The sequence below is a fragment of the Diospyros lotus genome, chromosome 2, assembly GCF_014633365.1.
Source record: "Diospyros lotus cultivar Yz01 chromosome 2, ASM1463336v1, whole genome shotgun sequence".
NCBI lineage: Eukaryota > Viridiplantae > Streptophyta > Magnoliopsida > Ericales > Ebenaceae > Diospyros > Diospyros lotus.
The window spans coordinates 17574733-17599986 of record NC_068339.1 but is presented as its reverse complement, the minus strand read 5'-3'; the positions used below and the strand labels follow the sequence as shown (position 1 = coordinate 17599986).

Sequence of the window (25254 nt, the reverse complement as noted above, 5' to 3'; positions counted from 1 at the left end):
TTAATTTTTTAAAATAATAAAAATGCGTTTATTTTATCATTTTCAAAAATGTATTTTTGAAAACGAGAAAAAAATTGTAAAAGAAACCCAAAATAACAATTTGGTTGTTTTCGGTCAAAATAATCATCCAAAACATGGAAAACATAATTCATTTTCCATGTTTTGGCTCTAAAAAATAAAAGAGAAAAAAAGAAAAATAAATATTCTTAAATTTTAAAAATAAAATTATATATTTATTTAAAATTTAAAAAATATAGTATATCTATATTATAATTAAAAATATAGGATAACATATAATATATTGTTAAATATATTAAACATATTATGTATAATAATATTCAATATAAATTATCACTCATATGTCAACAATTTATTATTTTATTTTAATAATAAAATTTTATTAAATAGAGTTAATTTTATCATTTAATAATCAAATTCATTGAATAAAATATCATAAAATATTTTTTCTCAAAATTTTAAAGTAACGTGTTTTCTAATTTTCTATTTTAAGAAACAGTTTTTTAAAATGATAATAAGAATACGTTTTTAATTTTCTTAAAATAAATTATCAAAATAGAAAACTGAAAATGAATTTAAAATTAAAAATTGAAAACGCAAAAAGAACACAACTTTACTTTTTGGAGTCAAACACAATTTTAAATCCATGATCATCAATCTTCTTAATAGAAACAAGATTTTTCCTAAGTCCAGGAATATGATACACTTTCTTGAATGTAAGCATTTTTCCAAAAGATAGAGGAAGTTGCACGGTGCTAGTTCCCAAAATAGCACGAGTAGAGGAATTATCATATATACCGTCTTTTCTTCATTCATTACCTCATAAGTCTTGAAAACACTTTTGTAGGGAGTGACAAGACAAATTAATTTGGAATCTAGTCACCATTCTTCATTCTTATCCACCATTAGAATTTCAGTGATAACGGTTATCATCTCATCCTTCTTCACAGCATTGGCCTTTTCTTTCTTACCTTTACGAAATTTGCATCCTTGAGCCAAATGCTCCATCTTCCCACATACAAACAAGGTCTTCTCTTCTTCTTGTTAATACCTTTCTTGAATCCATACCTTTTTTTCTTGTTTGAAAAGCCTTTCTTTCCATTTTGAAATTTGTTAAACTTGGATTTAAAAGGTTTGGATGCAGAATTGTCAACATTATGTACATTATCTTTAATAACAAGCATATCTCTCGTTCTAACCTTATTCTCAATTTGAACGTGTTGAAGTAGTTGATCCAAATTCAGAGACTTTGTTTTATACTTTAACTTCTTTTGGTAATCTCCCCATAAAGGTGAAAGTTTACCAATTATGGTAGACACTTGAAAAGTCTTAGAAATTGGTTCACCAACGTCGGCATTGAGAAGCAATATCATTAAATTCATTGACTTGATCTATAACAAGCTTAGAATCATTCCTTTTAAAGTCGATAAAAATGATCTATTACCGGCATCCTCATTGATATTCCTTCGCTCGATTGCAGCCCATAACTTATTGGCAGTATAGCACTTGTGGAAGACATTAAAGAGTGTGTTGCTCATTGCATTCAGGATCATGGAGGAGCGGTGCACAAAATCATCTCCAATCCATTTGTGTTGTGTAATAGAAAGTGGTCCTTCATTATTTCCATCTTGCGAATGTGGATAGGGTAGAACATAAAGAAGTTTGGCAACTGTCAGTTGGTGCATAATCTTCATGCTCAACGCTTTAATTCATCTCATTGAATTTCTCAAGTCTTGTCATCTCTTGAACTTGTGGCTTTCACAAATAATACTCCATTGGAAAAATTACTATTCTAAACTTGTTTTAGTAATACAGAAAATTGATAGAATACAATTGAGTAAAGACAAAATTCAAAATATATGAGAAAAGAAATGTGTTAGGTAAGGTGTTTCCAGAAAACTATCTTTAAGATAATAATATTCCCACTAAGTGCAATGGTTTATGGAAATTCTAACTTCAGAATACAATTCCTAACTTAAAAAATCAAAATTGCACCTTTTGATTTCTCCTACCACCAAGTACTCAAACCCAACAATTAAAAGTAATAAAGAGTAAATATAGAAATGACTGATAGCAAAAGAATGAAAAAGTGTTGATATTTCACACACTTTGTACCCTAAATATCCAAAACTATTTATAGACAACCAAATGGTACTTACCAATAGGCACATAAACTAAAGAACACAACCTATTGAAAGATCATGTCTTTTAAGAATAGACTTGTGCTTTGAAAAGATCACAACACTTCAAATTAAAGACATGACTTTAAAATTTAAAAATCATATTGAACCATTTACATATTTGGAACGTTAAAATTCAAATGTACGGATTGGGAGTCGACTCCTTACATCCATAGTCAACTCCTGGTGGCCAAAGTCGACTATAACAAAACTTTAGTCAATTTTGCTGAGAGCCTATTATACAAAGTCGATCTAACCAAGAACCATTCTTAGACAGTCGACTTTCGCTCCCTAAAAGTCGACTTTCATAACAATCACTTCAAAAAACTATCAATGTTATTATTACTAAATAATATTAATATATATTCATATATAACAATTCCATCGATCTACACCTAAAACTACCCCTCACTCCAGCTTCTTGCCCAATTTGCCATAACCAGCCCCCCCACTAGAAAACCATTAAGACCAAGCTTTCCTTGCTAACACCCACAAAGGTTAGTCTCATTTGGGTGGGTAGTAATAGTATGGGATCCAAGCATTGGTATAAGTTTGGCCAATAAGGTTTGTCCTAGCAGCTCAAGTAAATCATTATCACTTGGACGCCTTATTTTATCCACAAGTACACCTCTCTTCTCCAATCTATCTCCTGAATCAGCCATGATTTTCCCCCAAAACTAGCCAAAGAGTTTGTAAAATTAGCCTCATAGAAAGAGTGCATAGACCATTTTACGTAATTATCATCCCTATACAGGGACTTTGGAGATCTTTGTGGCTCCCCATTTTGGATGTTTGTCTAGGCTTTGTGGGTTGTTAATGGTGGGCTTGGAAAGGTCCTTGTGTTTGCTCAATCTCAATGGTTGGGTCCTTGCGTTTTTTTTCTTTTTTGGTTATTTCATCCTTTTGATCCATTCAATCTTATGGTTGCAACCCCATAGGATTTGGTTTCTGTAATGCCTTTACCTAGACTGCTTTCAATATTTAATTATTTACTTAGCAAAAAATGTTATCAAAAAGAAGAAGAAGAAGAAGTATGGTAAAAATAATTATTTATAAAGTCAAATTGAAACGATAATAATATCATACCATATGAAATTTAAGACGTAACATAATAAATAGTATTTCAAGACTTGGACCAAATCAGTTAATTGGGCAGCTGTCGGGCAAAAATCAACCTTTTTTTTTATTTTTTTTCTTGCAAGAATGGGGCTAGCCAAACTAGATTAGTCCAATTACTTGAACCAATGGAGGTTTTTTATTTTTATTTTTGTCTTTCAATGCTTTATTTTATTTTTAAATGTTACAAAGTGTAATAATAATTTGAGAGGTATAAAAGGAGTTTATTGTACCATTTGAACACCATCTACCAATATTTTTAGCACATGAATATATAGTTTTGTTTATTTTTTTATTTTTAATTTAAATATTTGATATTGAGTTTTATTTTATTTTCATCTATCAATATTACTTTGAAATTTAATTGTTTGCATCAATATAATAAATACAAGAATTTCAAATCCAATTATTCTAATTTAATGGTCTCTTTTGGTTAATTGTGTCATTTTTTTATGAATTTAGTGAATAGTTAATTAATTAATTTTATAATTTATAAAATTAAATAATAAATATATTTATACATTAACCAATTAAAAATTCCCGTGTATCACACAACTCAATCACTAGGACAAATATAATAATCATATTATTTAAAAAGATAATTTTTTAAATGTAACACTAATCATTGACTCAAGGATATTCACAATGATTTAATAAGTGTCTTTTATTCTAATATAATGTGCATTATTATATTTTATTTTTAAATTTTTAATAATTAAATTAATTGATTTAATATATTAAAATATGATATATTAGTAAAATAATTTTAAAACTAAATATAATATAATAAATACATATTTTATAAAAAAAATACTTATTACATCATTGCTATTGTCTTAAAAGACCATATTTAACATTACTTTCTTTTTTAATTATTTAAATAAAAATATTATTTTAATATTTAAAGTGATGCTTATCTATTAATATATTATATTTTCGTTATTTAAGGGGGATGGAGATTTATGGTAGATTTTCATGGCGTTCAAGTTTTCAAAGTCAAGCTTCAAAGCCTACTACTTGCAAGTTGCAAGGCTTTATGTGAAAGAGAGAGAGAGAGAGAGAGAGAGAGAGGGGTGGGATTCACATTCACATGGAGATGCCTTGGTGCTGGGGCCTCCACTCATCCAGCCGACAATTATGAACAGATGAAGCACCTTTAGTCATCAAACAGCAAAGAAAACAAGAAGTCGTATTATTCTCCGCCTCTTCCTCCGTCGTCTCCCCGCCGGAAACTTTATGGCCGACGACAAGGTAGGATCCTTGCTTTTCCTTGCAAAATTCTACCATTGCTTTTGGTTCTCCATAAAATTCCGCTGAATTTGAATCTGCTCTTGTACAAACCCTGTCGGCTGAAAAAGTTAAGATTGTAAGTGGCCTTCTGGTCTCTACTTCAGTTTTGCTAAATCTGATATATTCTTTCCATTCTGGTCCCGATACCCTTACGGTCCTTTGCTGAAAAAGTACCATTCCATGTGTTTGTTTGGCTTCTTGTTCAGTTATATCGAAACTGGTGTCTACCCATCGGAGTTTCTTCTTGTTCAGCTTTGTCATACCTGAAATCTGAATGGCTATATATGGTTTCGGTTTGGTTCCGTGAAAATTTAGCTGAATTTCCCCCAATTATGCAATACCATTTGCTGAAGAAGTAATTTTTTCTCTTATTGTTTTTGTGTGGAATTGTTCGTTCTATTGTGTTTACTTCCCTCAATATTGATGTGTATGTTGCATTGTACTGTTTCCGTGTGGTTGTCGACACAGTGTAGCTGAATTTTCCCTCCCTTTCGGCTGAAATTTTCCTAGTCGGTTTTTAGTTTCTTCTTGCTCATTTTAAGTCAAATTCGATATTTCAGTGGCTATTTTATGATTTCTCTTTGGTTTTGGAGAAAATTGAGCTGAATTTGCTCTTTTACACTTTCACTGAAGAACAGTTCTATCTGGGCTTTTATTTCTTCTTGTTCAAGTCCATCAATTCTGATATCTAAGTGGCTATGTTTAGTTTCTGTTTGGTTCTAGTGAAAGTTTGGTTGAACTGGCCCTTGCGCCTTCGGCTGAAAAAGTAAAAATTCTGAGTGGGTTTTTAGTTTCTTCTTGCTCAGTTCCATGGAATGTGAGATAATGACTACATTTATCTTTGATTGACAAGAATATTTAGCCGAATGCCCATTGCTGAAAAGTACAAGTCTATTTCTATTTCTGGTTTATTCTTGTTCAGTTCTTTCAGATCTGATAACTCATAGGCTGTGTACGGCTTCTGATTGGTGCCCAATAAAGTTTCGCTGACTTGGCCCTTTTACGGAAAAATTAAAATTCTTTCAGAGTTTTTAATTTTTCCTTTTCAGTTCTGTGACTCCTGGTATATCAGCGACTCTGTATGGTTCCAATTGGTTCTCATGAAAGTTTACCTGCATCTTTGCGTTCACTATATATGTACTATTTTACTTAATAAATAATTGAGCATGAGTTCTACGCGGGTTTTTAGTTTCTTCTTGCTTTATTCCATATATCTCAATGACTATGTGTGTCAAGCCCCAGAATTGGGGATGGACAAATAGGGAAATCTGGCCCTCAATTAGAATAGAATGAGAGAAGAGAGAGAGAGAGAGAGAGAGAGGGAAATGAGAACCAAGAAATTCTGTATTATTCCTCGATACCTAGTTCCACACACCTGCAGGCTTTATATAGAGCGTGCCTCCTAACTGATATTATATAACAGAAAAGGTTGGTCTGTTGTACAGTTAGCTTCCAACCTCCTATCCCTTTAACCTCCCAACCTCCGAACCACTTCACCACCCCAGCTAACTAACACAAGTGGTTATCTTTCCTGGCAAAAATACTTGTTTACCCCTAGGGTTGTGACAGTATGCTTCACATTTGGTTCTGGATTACATTTTCCTGAATTGGCAATTATTATATCCTTTGACTTAAGTAACAAATATGTGGGATTTTGTAAGTCTGCTTACAAAAATGCCCCTCCTCCAACCCTTGAAAGCTAGGAGTGTCATGCACTAGAGGCACCCTTTTATATGCAGGTTTTTAGTTTCCACTTGTTTGTTTATCTGACTAACCTGGCAGAGGGCTGATTGGGTTTTGTTAATGAAGTTGTTTCTTTCACTTGTATTATTTATGAAGGTTTTAATGCTAGGGCTAGTTGTTGTAAAAATCTTTGGTAGCGTTTGCTCTCAACCTTGGCTGAACTACTTTACGTAATTCTTGTGTACTATAGTCTTGATCCCCTTTTTCTGTGATTTTTGTTTGCTCATTTCCATTTTAAAATTCTGAAGTTAAGCTTTGACAATTTCCTGATTTGGTTAGGTAAAATAATTCAGTATGACTACGTGAGGTTGTTGATCTCTGAATTCTCTAATTTGTACATGATCTTGATCTTGTTTTTTTATATATTTAGTCCCGACTTAAGACTAGTTGTTTGTTTGTCATAGCCAAAAAATATGTGATTTTCTTGTCTGAAATCTTGATCTGATATTTCTTGCAGGAGGTGTCTGCCTCAGTTGTTAATACGAATAATGCAGTCACAGGTCACATCATTTCCACAACCATTGGTGGCAAAAATGGAGAAGCCAAACAGGTAAGGCTACCTCCCTGAGTTTCCTTTTGACCATCAACAAACAAGACGTATTATTTACTTAATTTCATATATTCATATGTCCCTGCACACATTTTATAAATTCCTGTATTAACCCAAAAGGCATGAGAAACATAGCCTCTTAAACGTTTCGTCATTGTCTTTAGGCCAACTAGAATTCAATTAATATTTGTTTATGCCCAAAGTTTTTTTTTTTTTTCCCATGGTATATTTGTAAGATCTCACTTATTATATATATATATATATATATTTAGGTTCTCATAACAGCTCAAAGATTGATCATTCTAGGAGCTAGAGAAGTTTTGATATCTTACTATCAGGTTGTTCTCATCGAGGAATTATTTGCAATTCATGATTCTTATTTCAGACCATCAGCTACATGGCAGAGCGTGTTCTTGGGACAGGATCATTTGGAGTTGTTTTTCAGGTACAGATGATTTTTGCTACTCTTTCAGATGCAGCTGAATCATTTTATTTTTTATCTTGCTTGATTCATTGACCCAACTTTTCTTGAAGGCAAAATGCTTGGAAACTGGGGAAACTGTGGCAATAAAGAAAGTTTTGCAAGACAAGAGATACAAGAACCGCGAACTGCAATTGATGAGAATGATGAATCATCCTAACATTGTTTCTTTGAAGCATTGTTTCTTCTCTACTACGAGTAAAGACGAGCTTTTTCTCAACTTAGTCATGGATTATGTCCCTGAGTCCATGTATCATGTTCTGAAACGTTATAGCAATCAGAACCAGAGTATGCCTCTCATCTATGTGAAACTATACATTTACCAGGTACGGATGGTGCTTACTCTAATGTCCTCCTCCCTCCTCTCTTCCTCTTCCTCCCACTCCACTAACAATAGTTAGGGTGGTATTTTCCAGATTTTCAGGGGGCTGGCATATATGCACGATGTTCAAGGAGTTTGTCACAGGGATTTGAAACCTCAGAATGTTCTGGTATGTGTTCCTTTTGACCGTTAGAGGCAGTTTAGTGTTGGAAATCAGGCTTTGTTTTCTGACAATTTTTTAATAGAAAACGAAAGACTAAAAGTCGTGCTCTGGTTGGGAATAGTGTAAGAGTTTTTCTTGTCTTTATCAACAGAGGTAGAGGCAGAATAAGAAAAAGTTGGTTGGAGATTCGGTCATATAGTATGAGCTATAAGGGCCTCATAGAAGATATAACTATACATAGAAACCATTGATGACCAAAGTCATGTAGCCAACTCCACTAGAGAGATTGAGACTTGATAGGTTTATTTTCCTGTTTTCTTCACAAAAAAGTTTTTTTTGGTGTGTTTTTTTCAAATAGAAGATGCGAGTATTCAAACCATTCAAAATTAATATTCATTGTACTTATATTAATATCAATATTATTAAAAATATGAATTTTAAAATTTGGAAAATAAGAAATAATATTATAATATTAGTCATGTCAACAGTATTAGTTGTATAATTAGTGAAAATATTAGGAAATAGTAAAATTGACCAATAAGAATGGTAAAAATATTAATAAAAACATCAATATTATTAATTTTATTTAAATTATAGAAAGCATTAAAATTTTTAATCAATATCATTAATCTTATAATATTAGAATATTATGAATCTTGTATTGGCAATATTAATCTTATAATGGTACCATTCTTATTTATTCAATAATAGGACAATTACAAGCCTTAAACGCACTAGGTGAGGTCCACACGTATATTTTAGCTTTCCAATCATTTTTATCTAGAATTTTTTTTTTTTTTTTTGTATAAGGCTATTATATCTCATGTCATATATAACAGTTTTCTATTGAGTTTTTTTTCCTAAGTCTTCTACCATTTTTGTTGCAAACTTTTGTCATTCCATAATTTGTTGAAAAATTGGTACATATTTTCTATAACATGCCCGTAATTTGAGAGCTCTTATAGGCTGTTTGATGATGTCATTATTGGATGTCTACAGGTTGATCCTGTTTCTCACCATGTCAAGATTTGTGATTTTGGAAGTGCAAAAATGCTGGTATGTTTCACCCTTTATTTCAGCTTTCACAATTCCTTTTTTTGTCCATCAACAGCTGTTTAGTAGCTGAAAATTGAACTTGTAATTGGATGCATATTTTCTGAAACTTTTTCTTATTTCCCGTTAACTACTTTATGGATTAAAATTCTTTTAGTGGAATAGTCCCAAATTTGAGTGTCTTGCTGCAGCTATGCTATTTATTAGTTCAGAATTCTTGTTGGTATACCACCAGAGAAAGTCCAGATCCCATATCTCCTTAAGACTTCATAGTCTGTGTGTTCATTTTTGTTCTAAATGAATGCGTAAGGTTTGACACATGAGAAGCATCTGTTGGCGAGTCTAGTATTGGCTGCTATCATCAGACTTTTGGGTCTCTGTATGCCTGTAACCATGGTTTACCACCAGCTAGGATTATGCTGTGGTTACTTTAAATATTTTAGTCCAATGTCAGTAGTGGGTAAAAATTTTTCTGCTTACTTAGTTTCTTTGTTTTCTTGACATAAAAAAATTCAACCAACTGCTTTTATATACAACTGATGCACTCTACCTTTTCTGTCGGGTGCTGCAGTTCAGATCTTACACCACCCTGTTCTGTGTATTTGATTTCACAAATATTATATTTTTGTTTATTTGGCCTGTTCTCAGTATGATGCTCAGTGGTCAGTATAGCACAAGTGTTTGACCTATAACAGCATCATAAGATGCATCTCTATATGACCTGACTTTGCTGATCTTGTTATCTCATCTTTCCGTGGTTCTGTTTGTAATTAGGCTGACCTAGTTGAATCCATCTTAGCCTTCATAAATTATTATGAGGATAATGATTTGTCTTCCTCCCAGATGTGCCAAGGGCGTATGCTGAACCACCACCACCCCCAGGCCTCTACTTAAGAAGGGGATTTCACCCGTCGGGACACCTGGGAGGAAGAAATATCATTTTGTCTGTTTGTTTGTTAATGTTTGTAGATCACCTGTTTAATCATGTTCGTTATTTTTCTTATTTGTTTTGACTTTGTTTTATTTACAAACTATCACATACCTTGGGGCTAGAAATGATTAATCATATTCGTTATTTTTCTTATTTGTTTTGATTTCATTTTACTTTACAACCTCTCACATACATTTCTTATAAACCTTGGGGCAAGAAATTTTCTGTTGGAAGACATGGTTAACTGGTAGCTAATGTGCAGTCTTGATGGTCCTATCTACTATCCTCCTGTCTGTCTTAATCATGTTAGCAAATTCCATGGTTCCTCATAGTGAATCACCCACGGGATGGTTCTAGAAGGACCAAGTTCAAGTTTTGTTGCCTTATTTAACTATATTTATGCCAAAATCATGATTTATAAATGACTCTACAATTCATAACTAAAGCTGCTTCCTCTTGACAACTTTTGTATTGTGGTGAATAACCTAATTTCTTATGGGCTTCTAATCTTCACATTTCATGTTCTCATCATTCTTCTGATTGACACCAGGTGACGAGTGAGGCAAACATATCATATATATGCTCACGTTACTATCGGGCCCCAGAACTCATATTTGGGGCCACAGAATATACAACTTCAATTGATATTTGGTCTGCTGGATGTGTTCTTGCTGAGCTTCTTTTAGGCCAGGTCAGCAGTGTTTTCAATGTTGTACACTTCACACGATGCACTTGTACTTCATTCTTTGTTTACAAATGTTGAGCTTATCTTTTTTCGGATGCCAACTTTCCTAGCCATTGTTCCCCGGAGAAAATGCAGTGGGCCAGCTTGTGGAGATTATAAAGGTACAGTTGCTATAAGTAGTGTTAGAACTCGTGTAGCCCTTTTAATAATGTGATAGTTTCTTACATTCTTTCTTCCAGGTTCTTGGTACACCAACTCGGGAAGAAATTCGTTGTATGAATCCAAACTACAGTGATTTTAGGTTTCCACAAATAAAGGCTCATCCTTGGCACAAGGTCTGTCTTTCATTGTACTGTGAACTTAGGGTTTCTCAATTTTTCTTAGAAGCTTGGATCACTCTGATTTTGAGTTTGTGTTTTCAGGTTTTTCACAAACATATGCCTCCTGAAGCAATTGATCTTGCTTCACGTCTGCTACAGTACTCACCAAGTCTTCGGTGCACTGCAGTGAGTTTGGTTCTGCTTTCATTTCTGTGAATACTCTGTTGATGATGTTTAGTCACGCAAATGGTGAAAGTCAGAAAGACAAATTATAGCTTTTCTCTCTATTTCATCTATGAATATGTCAAACATTTTCCCCTGTTTTCCCCTGCTCTTGATATTGCAGCTAGAGGCATGTGCACATCCCTTTTTTGATGAGCTTCGAGAACCCTATGCCCGACTACCTAATGGTCGCCCATTACCTCTTCTTCTCAACTTTAAAGAGGAGGTACATCTTTGATGCTCGAACCTCTGTCTCTTCTCTCTCTCTCTCTGTCTCATGGTAGGGTGTAGTTTTCATGTTTGTTCTTTTACACCCACCTTGAGTGTATGATGGTACATGAATGTCTATAAATTTGTGAAATTCCTGTGTCTGGACACTTGCAACCTGGTTGCAGGTGTGTGACATGTTTCTCGTTGAATATATATGGACTCAACTAATATGTTAAAATTAAAGGATTTCACTATGAAACTGACTAAAGATTTCCATTCTATTAAAGATCACTGTACACTAAGGGGCCGTTTGGTTTGAGCTGTTTTACCTATTTTCCAGTGTTTCTTATACATGCATGTACAAATTCATATATTGTATACATATATATATATATATATACATACATTCATATAGTAATTTTTGAAAAATATTCCTTTATGCCAAATAATGAAAAATATTCTTTTGAAAATATTTTTGCATGCAAACAAAACACTGGAAAATAAGATGAAAAATAATTGTGTAAAATGTTTTCATATGTAAATTATTTTCAAATGCAAAACATGTTGCATCAAAACAAATCATCCATATAAGTTTTAAGAAGTTTAAACAAATATGAAATTTGGCCGTGTCATTAAGTCTTTACCATGAAATTTAAATGTATTCAATGCTTTAGCCTTGAGTGATTTTGAAACTTAATGTCTTATATTGAACAGAGAAAAACTAATGCAAAATTTTCATGTGTAGATAAGGAGAAAATATGAATGTAACTGTGGTACCAAGTCACCTTGATGATATAGTATTTGTTAAATTCTTAACCACCATCTCATCTAAAAACTTAATATGGTAGATAAAAGAGTTAAGTTTATATTTTTACTTTTAACAGTACCGACTTCAATCACAAGTTGCCATGGATTCAAATCATGAATGCAGGGTAGTGGGTAATGATAAATTCTATTTTAATTTATCAAAAATCGCCCAATAGTGGGATTAGGGCTGGGTGTAATACCCAGTTTTCTTGTAGAATTTTTCTCTAATTTATTAAATTAAATTTAAGAGAAAATACGAGAAATATACATAACTTGGAATAGAGGATTAATTGGAGAAAAAAATATCAGAAAAAGTTACAAAGCAGAGAGATATCAATTGACAGAAAGCTACAATTGACTGTCGGTTGATTGTGAGTTCTGAATCCTTGAAATTCAGAATTTTGGATCATATTCAGATTCCTTGGGTCTAAACGAGTCTGTAGGTGCTTAACTTGATAAATACTAGAGAAGTGCCCGCTTACGTGAATTTGAAGGTAAATACTGCAAGGCACACAATGAAATATATTTGTCACTAGGATGTGATGTGATAGGATTGATGGACAAGATAAGTCAATAAATGACTAGGATGGATTGACAAAGTGAGTCACTAGGTTGATGGAATGACCCCAAACAGTGATTGTTGTATCTTTTGGGTAGGTGAGGGACTAGTATGGTAAGGCTTGGTTTGTGGAGTAAAATAAGGAGATTAATGTGGGCATTGCATCCCACCGATACAACCAAGGGGCTGTCTTGGGCTGGCCCCTTACATCATTAGGGGATGGCATGGAAGCCATCCCCAATTGATCCCTTCCTTTTTTTTTTTTTTTTTTTCTTTTCTTTCATGCTTATATAGGCGTATTTCCCAAGAAAAGAAAGTTTCTTAAAAAAAAAAAAGGCACCCATTTGAGAGAGTGGAAAAAAGTGTAAGAGGAAAGAAAAAAGAAAGGAAAAGAGAAAAACTAGTAAAAGGAAGAAGAAGCTTGTCATTGAGGTGACCAAGGAAAAGGTGGGAGACTAGGAAGAGCAAGCAAGATTTTCTCTAAAGAGACCCCAAGATAGAGCTGGCCCAACGAAGTTGGGGGCCTTAGGCGAAAAGATTTGTCGAGGTCTTCTCAAGAGAATTAATTTTTTTTATAAAAAAATAAATAATATACCTTTTTACACAAACATTTCATCATTTTATTAAATAAAAAAAGAAAAAAAAAGTTAAAATTCAATTAACTACAAAATATAATAATCTCTTAACGACAATAAATTTTCAACTAAAATATAATGTCTCAAAGATAAAACAAAAAAAAAAAAACAAACAAACAACTTACTACAATAAACAAAGAAAAACAAAACTAATTTTCTTGAAATTCTAAGAAAATCAGTGCGAGTCAAAAACTATACATTTCTGATTCTCTTATAGAAGGAAACAAAACAAAACATTAAATTAATAGCATTAAAAAGATAAAATTCACCAATAATGAACAACTTTTTATTCTACAAATGTGTTGAATTATGTTCACTTTTATGTAAAATCAATTTTTCTTGCCTTTTGAGATGCAAAATTGTTGATTAAATCTCCATAATCAAGTTTATCTAATAAATCGTGTTTAATAGATAATGTTTTATGGGAAAAGGGAAAAATTGAGAAGGGAAAGTGGGTTTTATGGAATATTGGGATTATGGGATTTGGGAACAACAGGCAACGATAAAAAATTAAAAAATGGAGAAGGGAAGTTAAAAAGATTTATATTGTTTTGTATTTAATTTTTTTAATAAAATATTTATTATTAAAAAAATTATATATATATATATTACAAATTTTTAAAACTATGGGCCTTCCAATTTTGAGGACCTTATGCCACTACATATATGGCTTTCACCTTTGGGTCGGCCTTGCCCCAAGATAGGGGTTCTCTCATATACAAACTCTTATTTTGTGGCATTTTTTGTGTTGCATGAGAAATTAGTTTTGAAAATGTACTTTGTTTGGTTTCTCATTTGCACTCATAATCATGTATGGCTATGCACTACTTAGCCTCGAGGTGACTCTCGGAGACCTTCCTAGAGGCGCTTAGGGTGCTGGTTGAGAAAACTCTTAGAAGCATGTTGACATAGTCACAAGTGACATTCTAGATAGAAATTTGATATTTTCTTTCATGCGCACGATTTATATAAATGTTTTATTTTGGGAGGTGGCTTATGAAACATATAACATTCATTCCATACATTTTTGAAATTACCAATGAACCCTTATCTTAGATCAATGAAGCACGGTCAAAGAAGGTTGTGTTTACTAGCCTTGGTTTCCTCCCCTCCTTCCTCGATTCTTTTCTTGTTCTTTTTGTTCTTATTTTTCTTTCTGCTGCTCTCTCTCTCCCTCCCCCCCCCCCCCCCCAAATGGCTAAAGTAACTAAAGCAAGGACAAAGTCTAGCTTTTGCAGAGCTTGTGGGCAATTTGGTCCTTTACAACTCACTTCCTCTAATTTAAATTGAAATTTTTTGTTTATGTTAACTTTTCTGTCAACCAAATCCTTGAGCAAGCATGACATGACCGGCCATGCTTCTCTTTTCACCCTTCTCGTTGCCGATTGACCTCTTTGAAAGAGAGGTTGTACTCTTTGTTTTTAAGTGTAAACATAGGCCATCTCTCCCATTTTCTTTTATTCATATTCAGTCTTCGCCAAGTTGGATGTATGCCTTACCATACTTTGTCCTTATTCCTTAACCTACCCAAGATGTAACAGTCTCGGGTCATTTCGTCAACCTAGTCACTCACTTTGTCAATCCATATTTCTATTGTTGTACCTAGTCATTTATTGACTTGTCCATCAATTATGCCACATTACATTCTACAACAAATTTCTCATGCAACTTGGTACTTACCTTGAAATTTGAGTCTACGAGCACTAAACTGGAATTTATTGAGTTATACACGTACAGACTTGTTTCAACATCATTTCAAGGATTTGGAGCTCAAGATGACCGACAGCCAACTGTGGCTTTTGGCAGTCAATCTCATTGCTTTATAACTTTTTCTGATATGTTTGCTCGAATTAATTCTCTATTTCCAATTTATGTAGTACTTCTTGCTTCCAGTTACATTGAGTATGTTTTCTTAAATAAGACAGATTCTGTTGTAAAAAAGGGCATCGCAGTGCATGAGGCTCGTGAGGTTTGGGGAAGGTCATGATATAGAGATTCTATTATGTTCTTGTAAAATAAATCTTTCTCTGGAAAATGATAACAAGTGGTACAGATTTAGTTAAGTTGGTGCTTTAAGATATTACCCAGAAGAGCATTAAACTACTACTATGTGTTATAGTCAAAATTGTGACCCGATCCTAACTCTTTCTGTAAGTTGCACTTGCTATGCAAAACATGACTGTAGCTAAGCAGTTCATGCAGTACATCTCTGGGCAGTAAATGACTTAAAGTGCTGAGTTTTGAAAGGCCAATAACAAAATCACGGTAGAAGAGAGTCGAACTGTCAAAGTGTGTTCAAAATTTGAACTTACATTACTTTTAAGTTTTGAGTGTTTGCATAGAATTACTAAGGTATAAATGTTTCAAGTATCTGTCGTGATGGGATGTTGTCAAATAGAATAGTTATGGCACTCTATACCTGTTTTAACCGTAATGTAAACAACAGAGAGAATGAAATGCTTTCCCGTTCTAGTTTTCATTAGACAGGCTTAACTATTATTCTTACATATTGTTTTATGACAATCTAGTTTTATTTCTTCTCTTACATGTTTTATCATTTTTCTTCTATGGTTTCTCAATTTTGTTCCAGCATTCCTGATGCTGTGTGTGTGTGTGTGTTTTGGTTTATTCTGAATCTGATGTTGAAGTTTTCTTCAGAATGGCTTGTTATGGTTGTGTTAAAACTTCTAAAATAATGATGACATTCAATTATACTTTTCCTCAGAATAACTGTTCCTAAAAATTCAAGCAATTGTATTGTTGTTGTCACAGTTGTTGGGAGCTTCTCCAGAACTTATTAGCAGGTTGATACCGGAGCATGCCAGACGGCAAATGGATCTAAATCTCTTCCCTCCAGGCACATGACATGGCAAATTGGTTTCTGCTGATCGACGATGAGACACAGGGGCATCTGTACAGCCCTGCAATCGCCCCCGACAAGCAGGATTTCGTTTGGGCATCTGAATGGCTGCACCAGTTGAGATGATGCTTTTATTTGCCCCTTTCTCCTGTATATCAGCACCCCAAAGGAAGGAAGGAAACAACCAACAATTTCAAGCCACAGAAGAAGAAGAAGAAGAAGAAGAAGAGGAGGAGGAGGAAATCTGTACTGTGACTAGTGTCTATATGTGCTTTTTTTTTTTGGCTGTTTTGCTAGTAATTTTTGCAATCAAAAAGTTTTTGCACAGGTAAAAGAGGGATGGATGCCTTCTTGGTGGTTGATTTTATTTGCATCTTTTGTGTATTGAGTGGAATCCAGGACCTTTTTTTTTTCGCTCCAAGCTGTACCTGACTGACTGACCCGCCACCTAACTCTGCCAGCCAAATAGATTTCATTACTGGTGTTGACTTCCATTTAATCTCTTGAGGGCCCTTTGGCAAGTGGTTAAGTTTTCAGTTCTTTCCTTCTATTTTTATTGTTTTAAAACCGATAATAGAATCTAATGATTGATTATTTATTTTTTGTTTTTTATTATAATTTACAAACTTATTGCTGAAGGGAAAGAAGAAGAAAAGAAATTAAAAAAAAAAATTAGAAATTGCTAGCAACATTAGAAACAAATTTATGAACTCTAAGAAACATTATTGTTTAATTAATCATAAAATATTCAAAAAGTCAACGTTAGCGAAGATATAAATTTATTTGATTTTGTATTTGTGTTAGTGACACGAATTAATTTATTATTTTGATGTTACAAGAAACGTATTTGTGTTAGTGACACGAATTAATTTGTTATATTCTTAGTAACTAATTATCACCAATCAATTAAGGTTTATCATTCTCTTTATATCATATTTGATATTTTAATCACACGTGATGATTATTATAATTATTTTTTAATTATTATTATCTTAAAATGAGTTATTTGTATTATCATTATAATTATTTGAATTATAATTCTTTTAATCACTATTATTATCTTAAGAGATTTAAGACTCTTTTTAAAATTATAAACTTAATTTAAGATAAATATGAATTATCGCCTAACACAAATAAGATATTTGAGAAAAAAATATAAGAGTTTAAATGTAATTTATCCTAAAAAAATTAGTATGTGCTTATAAAAGCTTAGAGGTGAAATTGTCTTTGGAAATAATTTTGTTAATCAAACACTAAAAAAGGTTTAGTAGTTAGAAAAAAATGTTTATTTTTATCTTCCAAATAATTTATTTTTTAAATATTTTTTTCTAAATATTAAACCTTTTTTAATTGTTAGGCTTTGATTTACTTCCAACTTTTTATTAACTTAATATTTACAAATTATTAAGAACATAATTAATATTTAGGAAAAAAATATTAAAATAAATACTCCTTTATCCAAATCCAACTCGGAACAGAATTAGTTTACTCTATCCGCCAACTCTCTCTCTCTCTCTCTCTCTCGCTAGTCTCTACATATAGAGGGAGAAGTTGAGAGAGGTGAATACTTGAATGGTCGAAAGGCGAAACAGAAGATCCATATCTCCAGCACACCACTCGTATCTTGCTTGCCAAGTGTGGATCGCTGATTCCATAATCTCTGCTTCGATTTGAGCGATTCAATTCAAGCAGCAGGTAGGTGATCTAGATTTTTATTGTTGCTAATATGCTCGACATTGATTACTTCTCTAATTGCCTTCCGGTTGAGTTTGTATAATTGGGATCGCATGGAGGTCGATTACTCGGTTTCGGTTTGTGTTTTGCAGATATAATGACAGCTGTATGATCATGAATATATGTGTATATAGATATAAGAATGTATGTATCTGTACTGATTCTGGCGTTTTTGGCTATTTTATTTTTTTGAAGTTGCTGGTTGAGATTCAAGACGTTAATGGATAATGCAGCGAGTGATCGGCGTGGAATTAGCGAGCCAGTGAAGTCAGTTGATTTGGATACTCGAGGGGGTTGTGAGAATTCGCCCAATTTGGCATCCGAGACTGTGATTGTGATAAGTTCTGAGAGGAGAGAGGAAGGCGGAGAAGCGGTTTATACTAGCGGGGAAGATGGGAATACAAGTGTGAATGTGAATTCGAATGCGAAAGATGATGAGCTTTCTTGTGTAATTGATGTTGAGACTAGCGGCGGCGATGGTAATGCAAAATTGGGCGGGAATTTGGACGGGGAAAGGGTTTGTAGGATTTGTCAACTGAGTTCTAATCCGGCTTTGCCATCATCTCCAGCAACTAGTGCTGCCACCACTACAACGAGTTTGATTGAGCTCGGTTGCAGTTGTAAAGAGGAGCTTGGAATTGTGCACGCTTATTGTGCAGAAGCCTGGTTTTTGCTAAGAGGGAACAGGTAATTGCTCTCTTTCTTTTCACTAATGGGAATTTCTTACAAGTTGCTTGTGTTTTACTTATGTTGATTTGTTTTTTTTATTTGTTTTCTCTTCCATTAAATGAAATTGGAGTTAAAAGACGAATTTTGTAGTTCTTTGGTCAACGTTACTGAGATTTGATGAATTGCTCAGTCTAACGCTTCACTACAATTTTGTGATATTATATATAGCTTTAGTTTGAAATCTAGACAAAATAAAATCACTCTCGTGGATGGTAGTAGTAATATGATAGACTGCAAAAGATGCAATTTCATAACCATACTATTTTTATAACCATCCTTTTTAAATTAACTGACATTTTTCAGCCTTGCTCTTTGAAAAAGAAGTTTTGAGCTATTGTCGTTGCACACTATTTATTCATTGCTTCTATACAGTGTATGAAATGTGTTACCACATTAGTGATAACTTCTGAATATGCCGCTAAGCTTTATTATTGCTAATGTCGTGCCATATTTCAAATTTTTATATAGAGCAATAATCTTAAAGAGATGAAATTCTCATTTGGATTATACAGAACTTTGCTACCAATTAAAGTTGGTAAAATCTAGTTAAACTTTAAACTTTATACAACATGGGATTGTAATTACAATTGTGATGTTTCTTGCTAGTCTCCATGGTGAAAATGTAAAGTGGTCAAAAGTTGATGAATATGTTGATGTAAACCATTTCAAATGGTCTATAGTGTCTTTTGTCCCACATTGGTTGGATAGAAACCTTTCTTCTTCTTTTTATATACCTTGAGTTTGGGCAAAATCAAGGATCCACCCCCCCCTTGCAATCGCACACACTTTGCAACCTTTTGTTGGCTTTCTTTTTTCTTTACAAACTTTATCTTAAACTAGTCTTACCCGAGAATATGATCTTTGAATCAATCTCCATGTTTGGAGAAAGAACAGGTCTCCACTGACTAGTTCTTCTCTTATCTTTTTTCTCGCCTATAAAATCAGCCTCTTACTGCACTTGTGACACATGAAAAACCATTAGTCATTTCAATCATTCCTCCTGCCACTACTTTGCTGGGTTCATCTCTGGTTTCTTGCTGCTCCTTTTGTCCCCAAAACCTGTCAGTGCACACAAATTTTGGAAGATCTTATTGTATCTTGGGGGATAGCCACCTTAGCCTTTACACTATTTATTGAGGGGTGAAAATTATCCTTAACCCCAGTGACGTTTACTGTCACACCTCAAGCTTCTGGGTTCATCTGTAGTTTCTTGTTGCTCCTTTTGTCCCCAGAACCCGTGAGTGCACACGAGTTTTGGAAGAGCTTGTTGTATCCTAGGGAATAACCACCTTAGCCTTTGCACCATTTATCGAGGGGTGAAAATTATTCTGAAGTCTGGTGATGTTTACTATTACGCCTCAAGCTTTGTACATTTGCTGTCCACCCTTGCCGACTTTTTCCAACATCTGTGAAGTAATTAGTAACATTGATTCTAAGTTCTAACATCGTGCATTTTTATTATTTCGATTCAATAGAGTGGAATATATCCTCAGTTTTCACAAGAATGTGACAATGAGAAAAATCATAATGATCGGGCTCCTGATTTTGAGTTTTTTCAAGACCAAAATAACCTTGTTAGAAGTACCCTGCTTTACAAGTCTTTTATTGTAACTCTGTAGTATGACATTGTGTTACTCTGGCATGGTATTTGATTATTGTTGCAATCCCTAAGCATTAACCTTTAGTTCTCATGGCAATGCAATATTTATGTTTTGATCCTGACAATAACTTTCATAGAGAATGCAGCAATGTGTTCTAGGAGTTGCTTTTTCTTAATCCCTTCCTGACATGGGGTGGTTGTGTTCATTTGAGTTTTGTAATTGGACTGCTGCAATGATAGAGATGACAATCTATTATCGATGCCTGCTCACCAGACCTGCCTTAATTGGGGCGTTTTTTAACCATTTTTTTAACATGAAGTGGGTATGGATATTAAAACGTTAATCGTAATTTTTTATCATTTATATATGATAACCCTTCTAATAAGTTGCAGTTCTTTCTTCTCTTTCTCCTTTCATCTCACACATCTTCTTCACCGAAAACTCTCCTTCTGCATCCTCTCCTCTCCCCTAGCTCTCTTCCTACATTGGCAACATCACTAGCAAATACTCTCTTCTTCTCTGTTGCTAGCAAGTGTTTGGAAAACCCAGATCCTTTTCTTGTCTACTCTTCTTATTCTTCTTCTCTACCATCTCACTCTGAGTATTCAATTTTATGATACTTTCATGCAGAAGTTTATGAGTGTAAATTTTGAAATCATAATCTTAATGCCTGTTAGCGTATATTAGCGTACTTAGTATTTTATAATTAGGGTATTTTAGTCTTTTGATCTTTTGGTTAGTGTTGTATATATATTCTCTTTGTGTTCTAATTTAACTCTAGCTTGAGTGGCTCTTTGTTCTTCTTCGTCTCTTTGTTCTTCTTCTTTGAATTTGGTTTACACAAATCACTTGGGTTTAGACTTCTCACAATGCCAACACAAGTTAAGGAGAGGAGCACCAACAACTTGAGAAAGTAAACAAATTAAGAATCGGATCAATTTCAGTGGTTTCATGCTTGATTCTGTGAAAATAGTATATTCATCTGCAATTCCTTTGATGGCTAAGAAGATACATTTTGTGTACGTACTGGCATTCCATGTACTTACTTTCTTCCATTTTGTCCAGGCAATGTGAAATTTGTGGCAACACTGCAAAAAATATTTCTGGTTTTACGAACACCAGATCTTTTGAAGGGACGAGGACAGAAACGAGGCGTTTTGCTGGTGGTGCTGACATGGCCGAGGAGGATTTAGCATGGTGGCAGAGACAGCCATTTACTAACTTCTTGATGGCATGCTTGGTAGTAGGCCTTGTGCTTCCGTGGATGGTTCGTGTAGATATGTTTTGAATTTGAAGTGAATACTATAGAAAGCAAGCACTCTTAAACAAAATCAACTTGTGCAGGGATTTTTATGTACAGACCAAAGTTACGTTACATTATCTGTGGCTGAAATTATTTGATTCTGATACAACAATTGCTGCGGCTCCTCGCGTCTCTAATTGTCTTTAGCAACAAATTAAAGTTGATATGCCTACTTATAAATTTGAGCTAAAAGTATCATTAGTGGCAAATGGTTTTCCTGTCACTAATATCATTAGTGACTGTTTTATTTACTTTTATAGATTACTAACTATAGTGGCTAGCTATTAATACGTCCATAATTAGATTTTTATTGGCAAATATCTGTCCCTCCCTGTTGATATTTTTTGAGGCCCTATAAATTTTGCCCTCCATTCTTAATATAATATAAAATCTAATCAATAAATAATATTTTATTTATTTAAAGGAAATTAAATTTGATATTAATATAGCAAAAAATGCAAGTCTTAATTGGCTAATTGGAGTTAGCCGGTTTGTATTTTTATTTTTCTTAAATAATAATGTTTAATTCAGTTTTAGAAACTTAATGCAAATGATATATATTTGAAATTATTTAAGTATAAATTTTTCATTGCATTCAATAATAAATTTTTAAGTTGCATAAATTTAAGCATGTGTGCCAAATATTATTAATCCTTATATACAATTAAAATGTCAAATTATATATATATATTTTTTTTTTTTTCTCTATCACAATGTATCATTGCCTAAATAAGTGCTAAGTAAGTTATCTACCAAAAAATAATAATAATAAGTACTAACTACTCTAGTTCTTCGTATGATCAGAAGATATTTACGCATTTAAATTATAAAAATTACATCATTACCTCTGATGTTTGAACTAACTGCTGGAAGTATTATTGACATTTCGAAAATAGCATTAATCTCTCTTAATTTTACAAAACTTGTTGCACTAAATCCTTCACTGTTAATTAATTCTAAATTCCAGTTAAACTTTTGAATATCAATAAAATACCCTTATTTATTTGTCATTTCTTCCCCTTCTTCCCCGTTCATCTCTTAATTTTCAAAACACTTTGGAGAAAATGAAATCTTACTTTCGATCTAATTCCACTATTGGTCATCAAATTGATTGTTTGAAAAGAAAATTTTCTCTGTGGCAACTGTTAAATAGCTATCCTTCTTTTCTTTGTTGAATTAAGTTCTTTAATTCCAAAGGCAACCCCATTGCTAGGGTTGGACCCCCCCCCCCCCCCCCCCCCCAACAAAGATGATGGCCTGCATCCATCGTTTATCTAGAAATGATTACAAATAGAGATTGAAAAACCCTAGTAATGAAATCACCCGTGACAGTTTATCCAAACTAATTTGATCATAATGGCATACTTTTTTATTTTTTGAATCCACTTTCAATTCTCAAAAAATATATCAATTTTCAAAAAATATGTATCTTGCTGACATATATAAATATATATGTTTTTTGTGTATGTATTTTTTCATTTTTAATGCATTTCTAAATATATGATATTTTTGTAATTAAGAAATATTTTTAAATATATATACACTTTGTCATTTTTTTTATTTTCATTTTAGTTTAGAGAGAGAAAGAGTGAGAGAGAGGAGAGGAAAGAGAAAGAGAGATGTAAGGAGAAAGGGTATAAAAAGTCATTTGAATTTATTTTTTAATAGTTTCTATGTTAAAAATGTGAAGATATTGTTTGCTATTAAGTTAAATTTTAGAGATAGTAAGCACAATTTTTCAAACTTATTTGAAATAAAAAGGCCAATCAATAGTTGTGCTAGTAGCATATTTCAATTTTTCTGTGTTCTTTATATGGTCTATCATGAGTTCAACATTCTTTTATAATGTAAATTCTTGAAAAAAAATTAATATTTTAAATTTTTATAATGTTTTTTTAGTAGTCCTTTTTCAACTTCATATATTGTTTCAATTCTATACTATCATCTAATTTAGTCCAATTTGTGTATAGATGTAATTAAAATATTAAAACTAACTATTATTAAATAATATAGAAGTCCTTTCACAATTGTACACATATGATAGATGTTAATGGGTCAAGTCATTCTAGTCATTTTGATGTTCTGCATTTAGGGTTAGGCCTAATATATTTTGGGATATGTCTACTATGGTCCAATGACTCAACTACTCTCTTTTACCACAGAGAGTCCAATTTTTAGTGAATTTTTTATTTTTTAGAGTTTTTGTTTTTCTTATTTGTTTGACAAGTCTATTTTGTTAGTTTGCTAACACGAATCTTTGTCCACATGACGCCTACAACAAGAGTGTTTTTACTTTCTTAGTAAGACTAAGACTCAATATATGTGAAGATGATTCATTCTAATGGTCTCTTTAAATAGGTTAGTCTCTATCCTTAACGTGACTCTTATTTTTTATGTTTCTTTTGACATGCATTTCTTGAATTACCTTAAAATGTGACGCATATTTGCATGCAAGTAAAATTAGCTTATAAGTATACAACTCATCTCTTTTATTTTAGACTAGATGGCCTATACATATAACACCCTTTCTCTTGGCCCCTTAGGGTGGTTGTGGGCTCTTTGAAGGTTAAAAGAGCATTTGGGCGTAGAGAAAGTCCCAATGGTGCACTATTTCTTGAGTTAGCTTGAGGTAATTTAGTCTTTACTAGTGCTCCAAGCTTTCCTTTTATACAACAAATGGGGTCAATCAATGATTCAAAAATATAAAAAATTAAGAACAAATGGGGTCAATCAATGATTCAAAAATATAAAAAATTAAGTATGATTGTTAACTAATAGAAAAAATATATATTTTTTGTCATCGTAAAAAAGTAATTGCAATGGTTATGAAATCGTCACGGAATATATATTTATAGTAGTTATTCTAGTAGTCGTTAAAAATTGTCACAAAATAACCCATGACAACCAAATCTACAACAATTTTTAAAATTGTCATGATATCATTTTGCGGCAATCAAAATGGCCAAGAAAAGCCATAATATGCTGCATTTTTTGTAGTGAACCTAGACCAATGGTGACATTTTTTTCATCTGAGAATTGATCTTTTAATGCTACTCTTTTGCTAGTTCCTATAGCCATAATATGAGAATTGCTTTGAGTTGACTTGGCAAGACTATTCGATGTTTAAGTTAGAGAAGATTTAGGGAGAAAATAATGTAGTCCAATCCAATGATCGCAACAAAATAAAAGAGAAAACAAAGATAAATGTATGAGAGAGATGCCATCATGAGTAGGTGATAGGCTGATACTTATAAATTTGTGGCGTAGAATTTTTTTAAAAATTTATTAACTCTTTATTCTTTACGCATCATTATTTACCATATTAGATATGATGAGTGTTGAATTTTTCATCAAATAATGATAAATTATAATTGTAGATAATGTCAACTAAGATTGGAATTGTTACCTCATTTATCAGGAACACCTCATGATCAAGCTTATTTATTAGTTTGGTCGCAATCATCTCTTATCCAACATATAATGGGGAAAGTTCACTTTAAATCAAGTTTAAAGTTGTCAATATGGGTGTAATTGTATACATCGAATAATGAAATGACATGACTATAACCACATAACTGTTGACTTTTTTTCTTTTTATCATCTTTGGTTAATTAAAAGTCTATTCTTTCTTCTCATGCATTACAAATTTGTTCACAATGTGAGGCTCACTGAATCATGAATCGGTGGAACTAACTACGTTTATCAAAGGTTACTTAAAAAACAAATAGCCCAAACAAACAAT

General features: G+C 32.8%; 2 protein-coding genes across 3 annotated transcripts; both read left to right on the top strand.

Moving 5' to 3' along the window:
• Positions 1–4323: 4323 nt before the first annotated feature.
• Positions 4324–16639, top strand: LOC127795254 (shaggy-related protein kinase eta-like). 2 transcript variants are annotated; one of them, XM_052326808.1, is made up of 12 exons: positions 4324–4565; positions 6805–6897; positions 7283–7342; positions 7432–7704; positions 7795–7869; positions 8863–8919; positions 10398–10538; positions 10643–10693; positions 10772–10867; positions 10955–11038; positions 11199–11300; positions 16058–16639. In XM_052326808.1, the coding sequence occupies exons 1-12, from the start codon at positions 4551–4553 to the stop codon at positions 16148–16150; spliced, it is 1140 nt and encodes a 379-aa protein (XP_052182768.1). In that variant the 5' UTR covers positions 4324–4550; the 3' UTR covers positions 16151–16639. The 2 variants fall into 2 exon arrangements, with proteins under 2 accessions (XP_052182768.1, XP_052182769.1); XM_052326809.1 differs by having other exon boundaries at positions 4551–4680.
• A 983-nt stretch (positions 16640–17622) lies between these two features.
• LOC127794128 (uncharacterized) lies at positions 17623–21696 on the top strand. The gene is made up of 3 exons (XM_052325036.1): positions 17623–17840; positions 18075–18566; positions 21275–21696. Exons 2-3 carry the CDS (start codon positions 18100–18102, stop codon positions 21495–21497), a joined length of 690 nt encoding a protein of 229 aa, XP_052180996.1. The 5' UTR covers positions 17623–17840; positions 18075–18099; the 3' UTR covers positions 21498–21696.
• The last annotated feature ends 3558 nt before the right edge of the window (positions 21697–25254 follow it).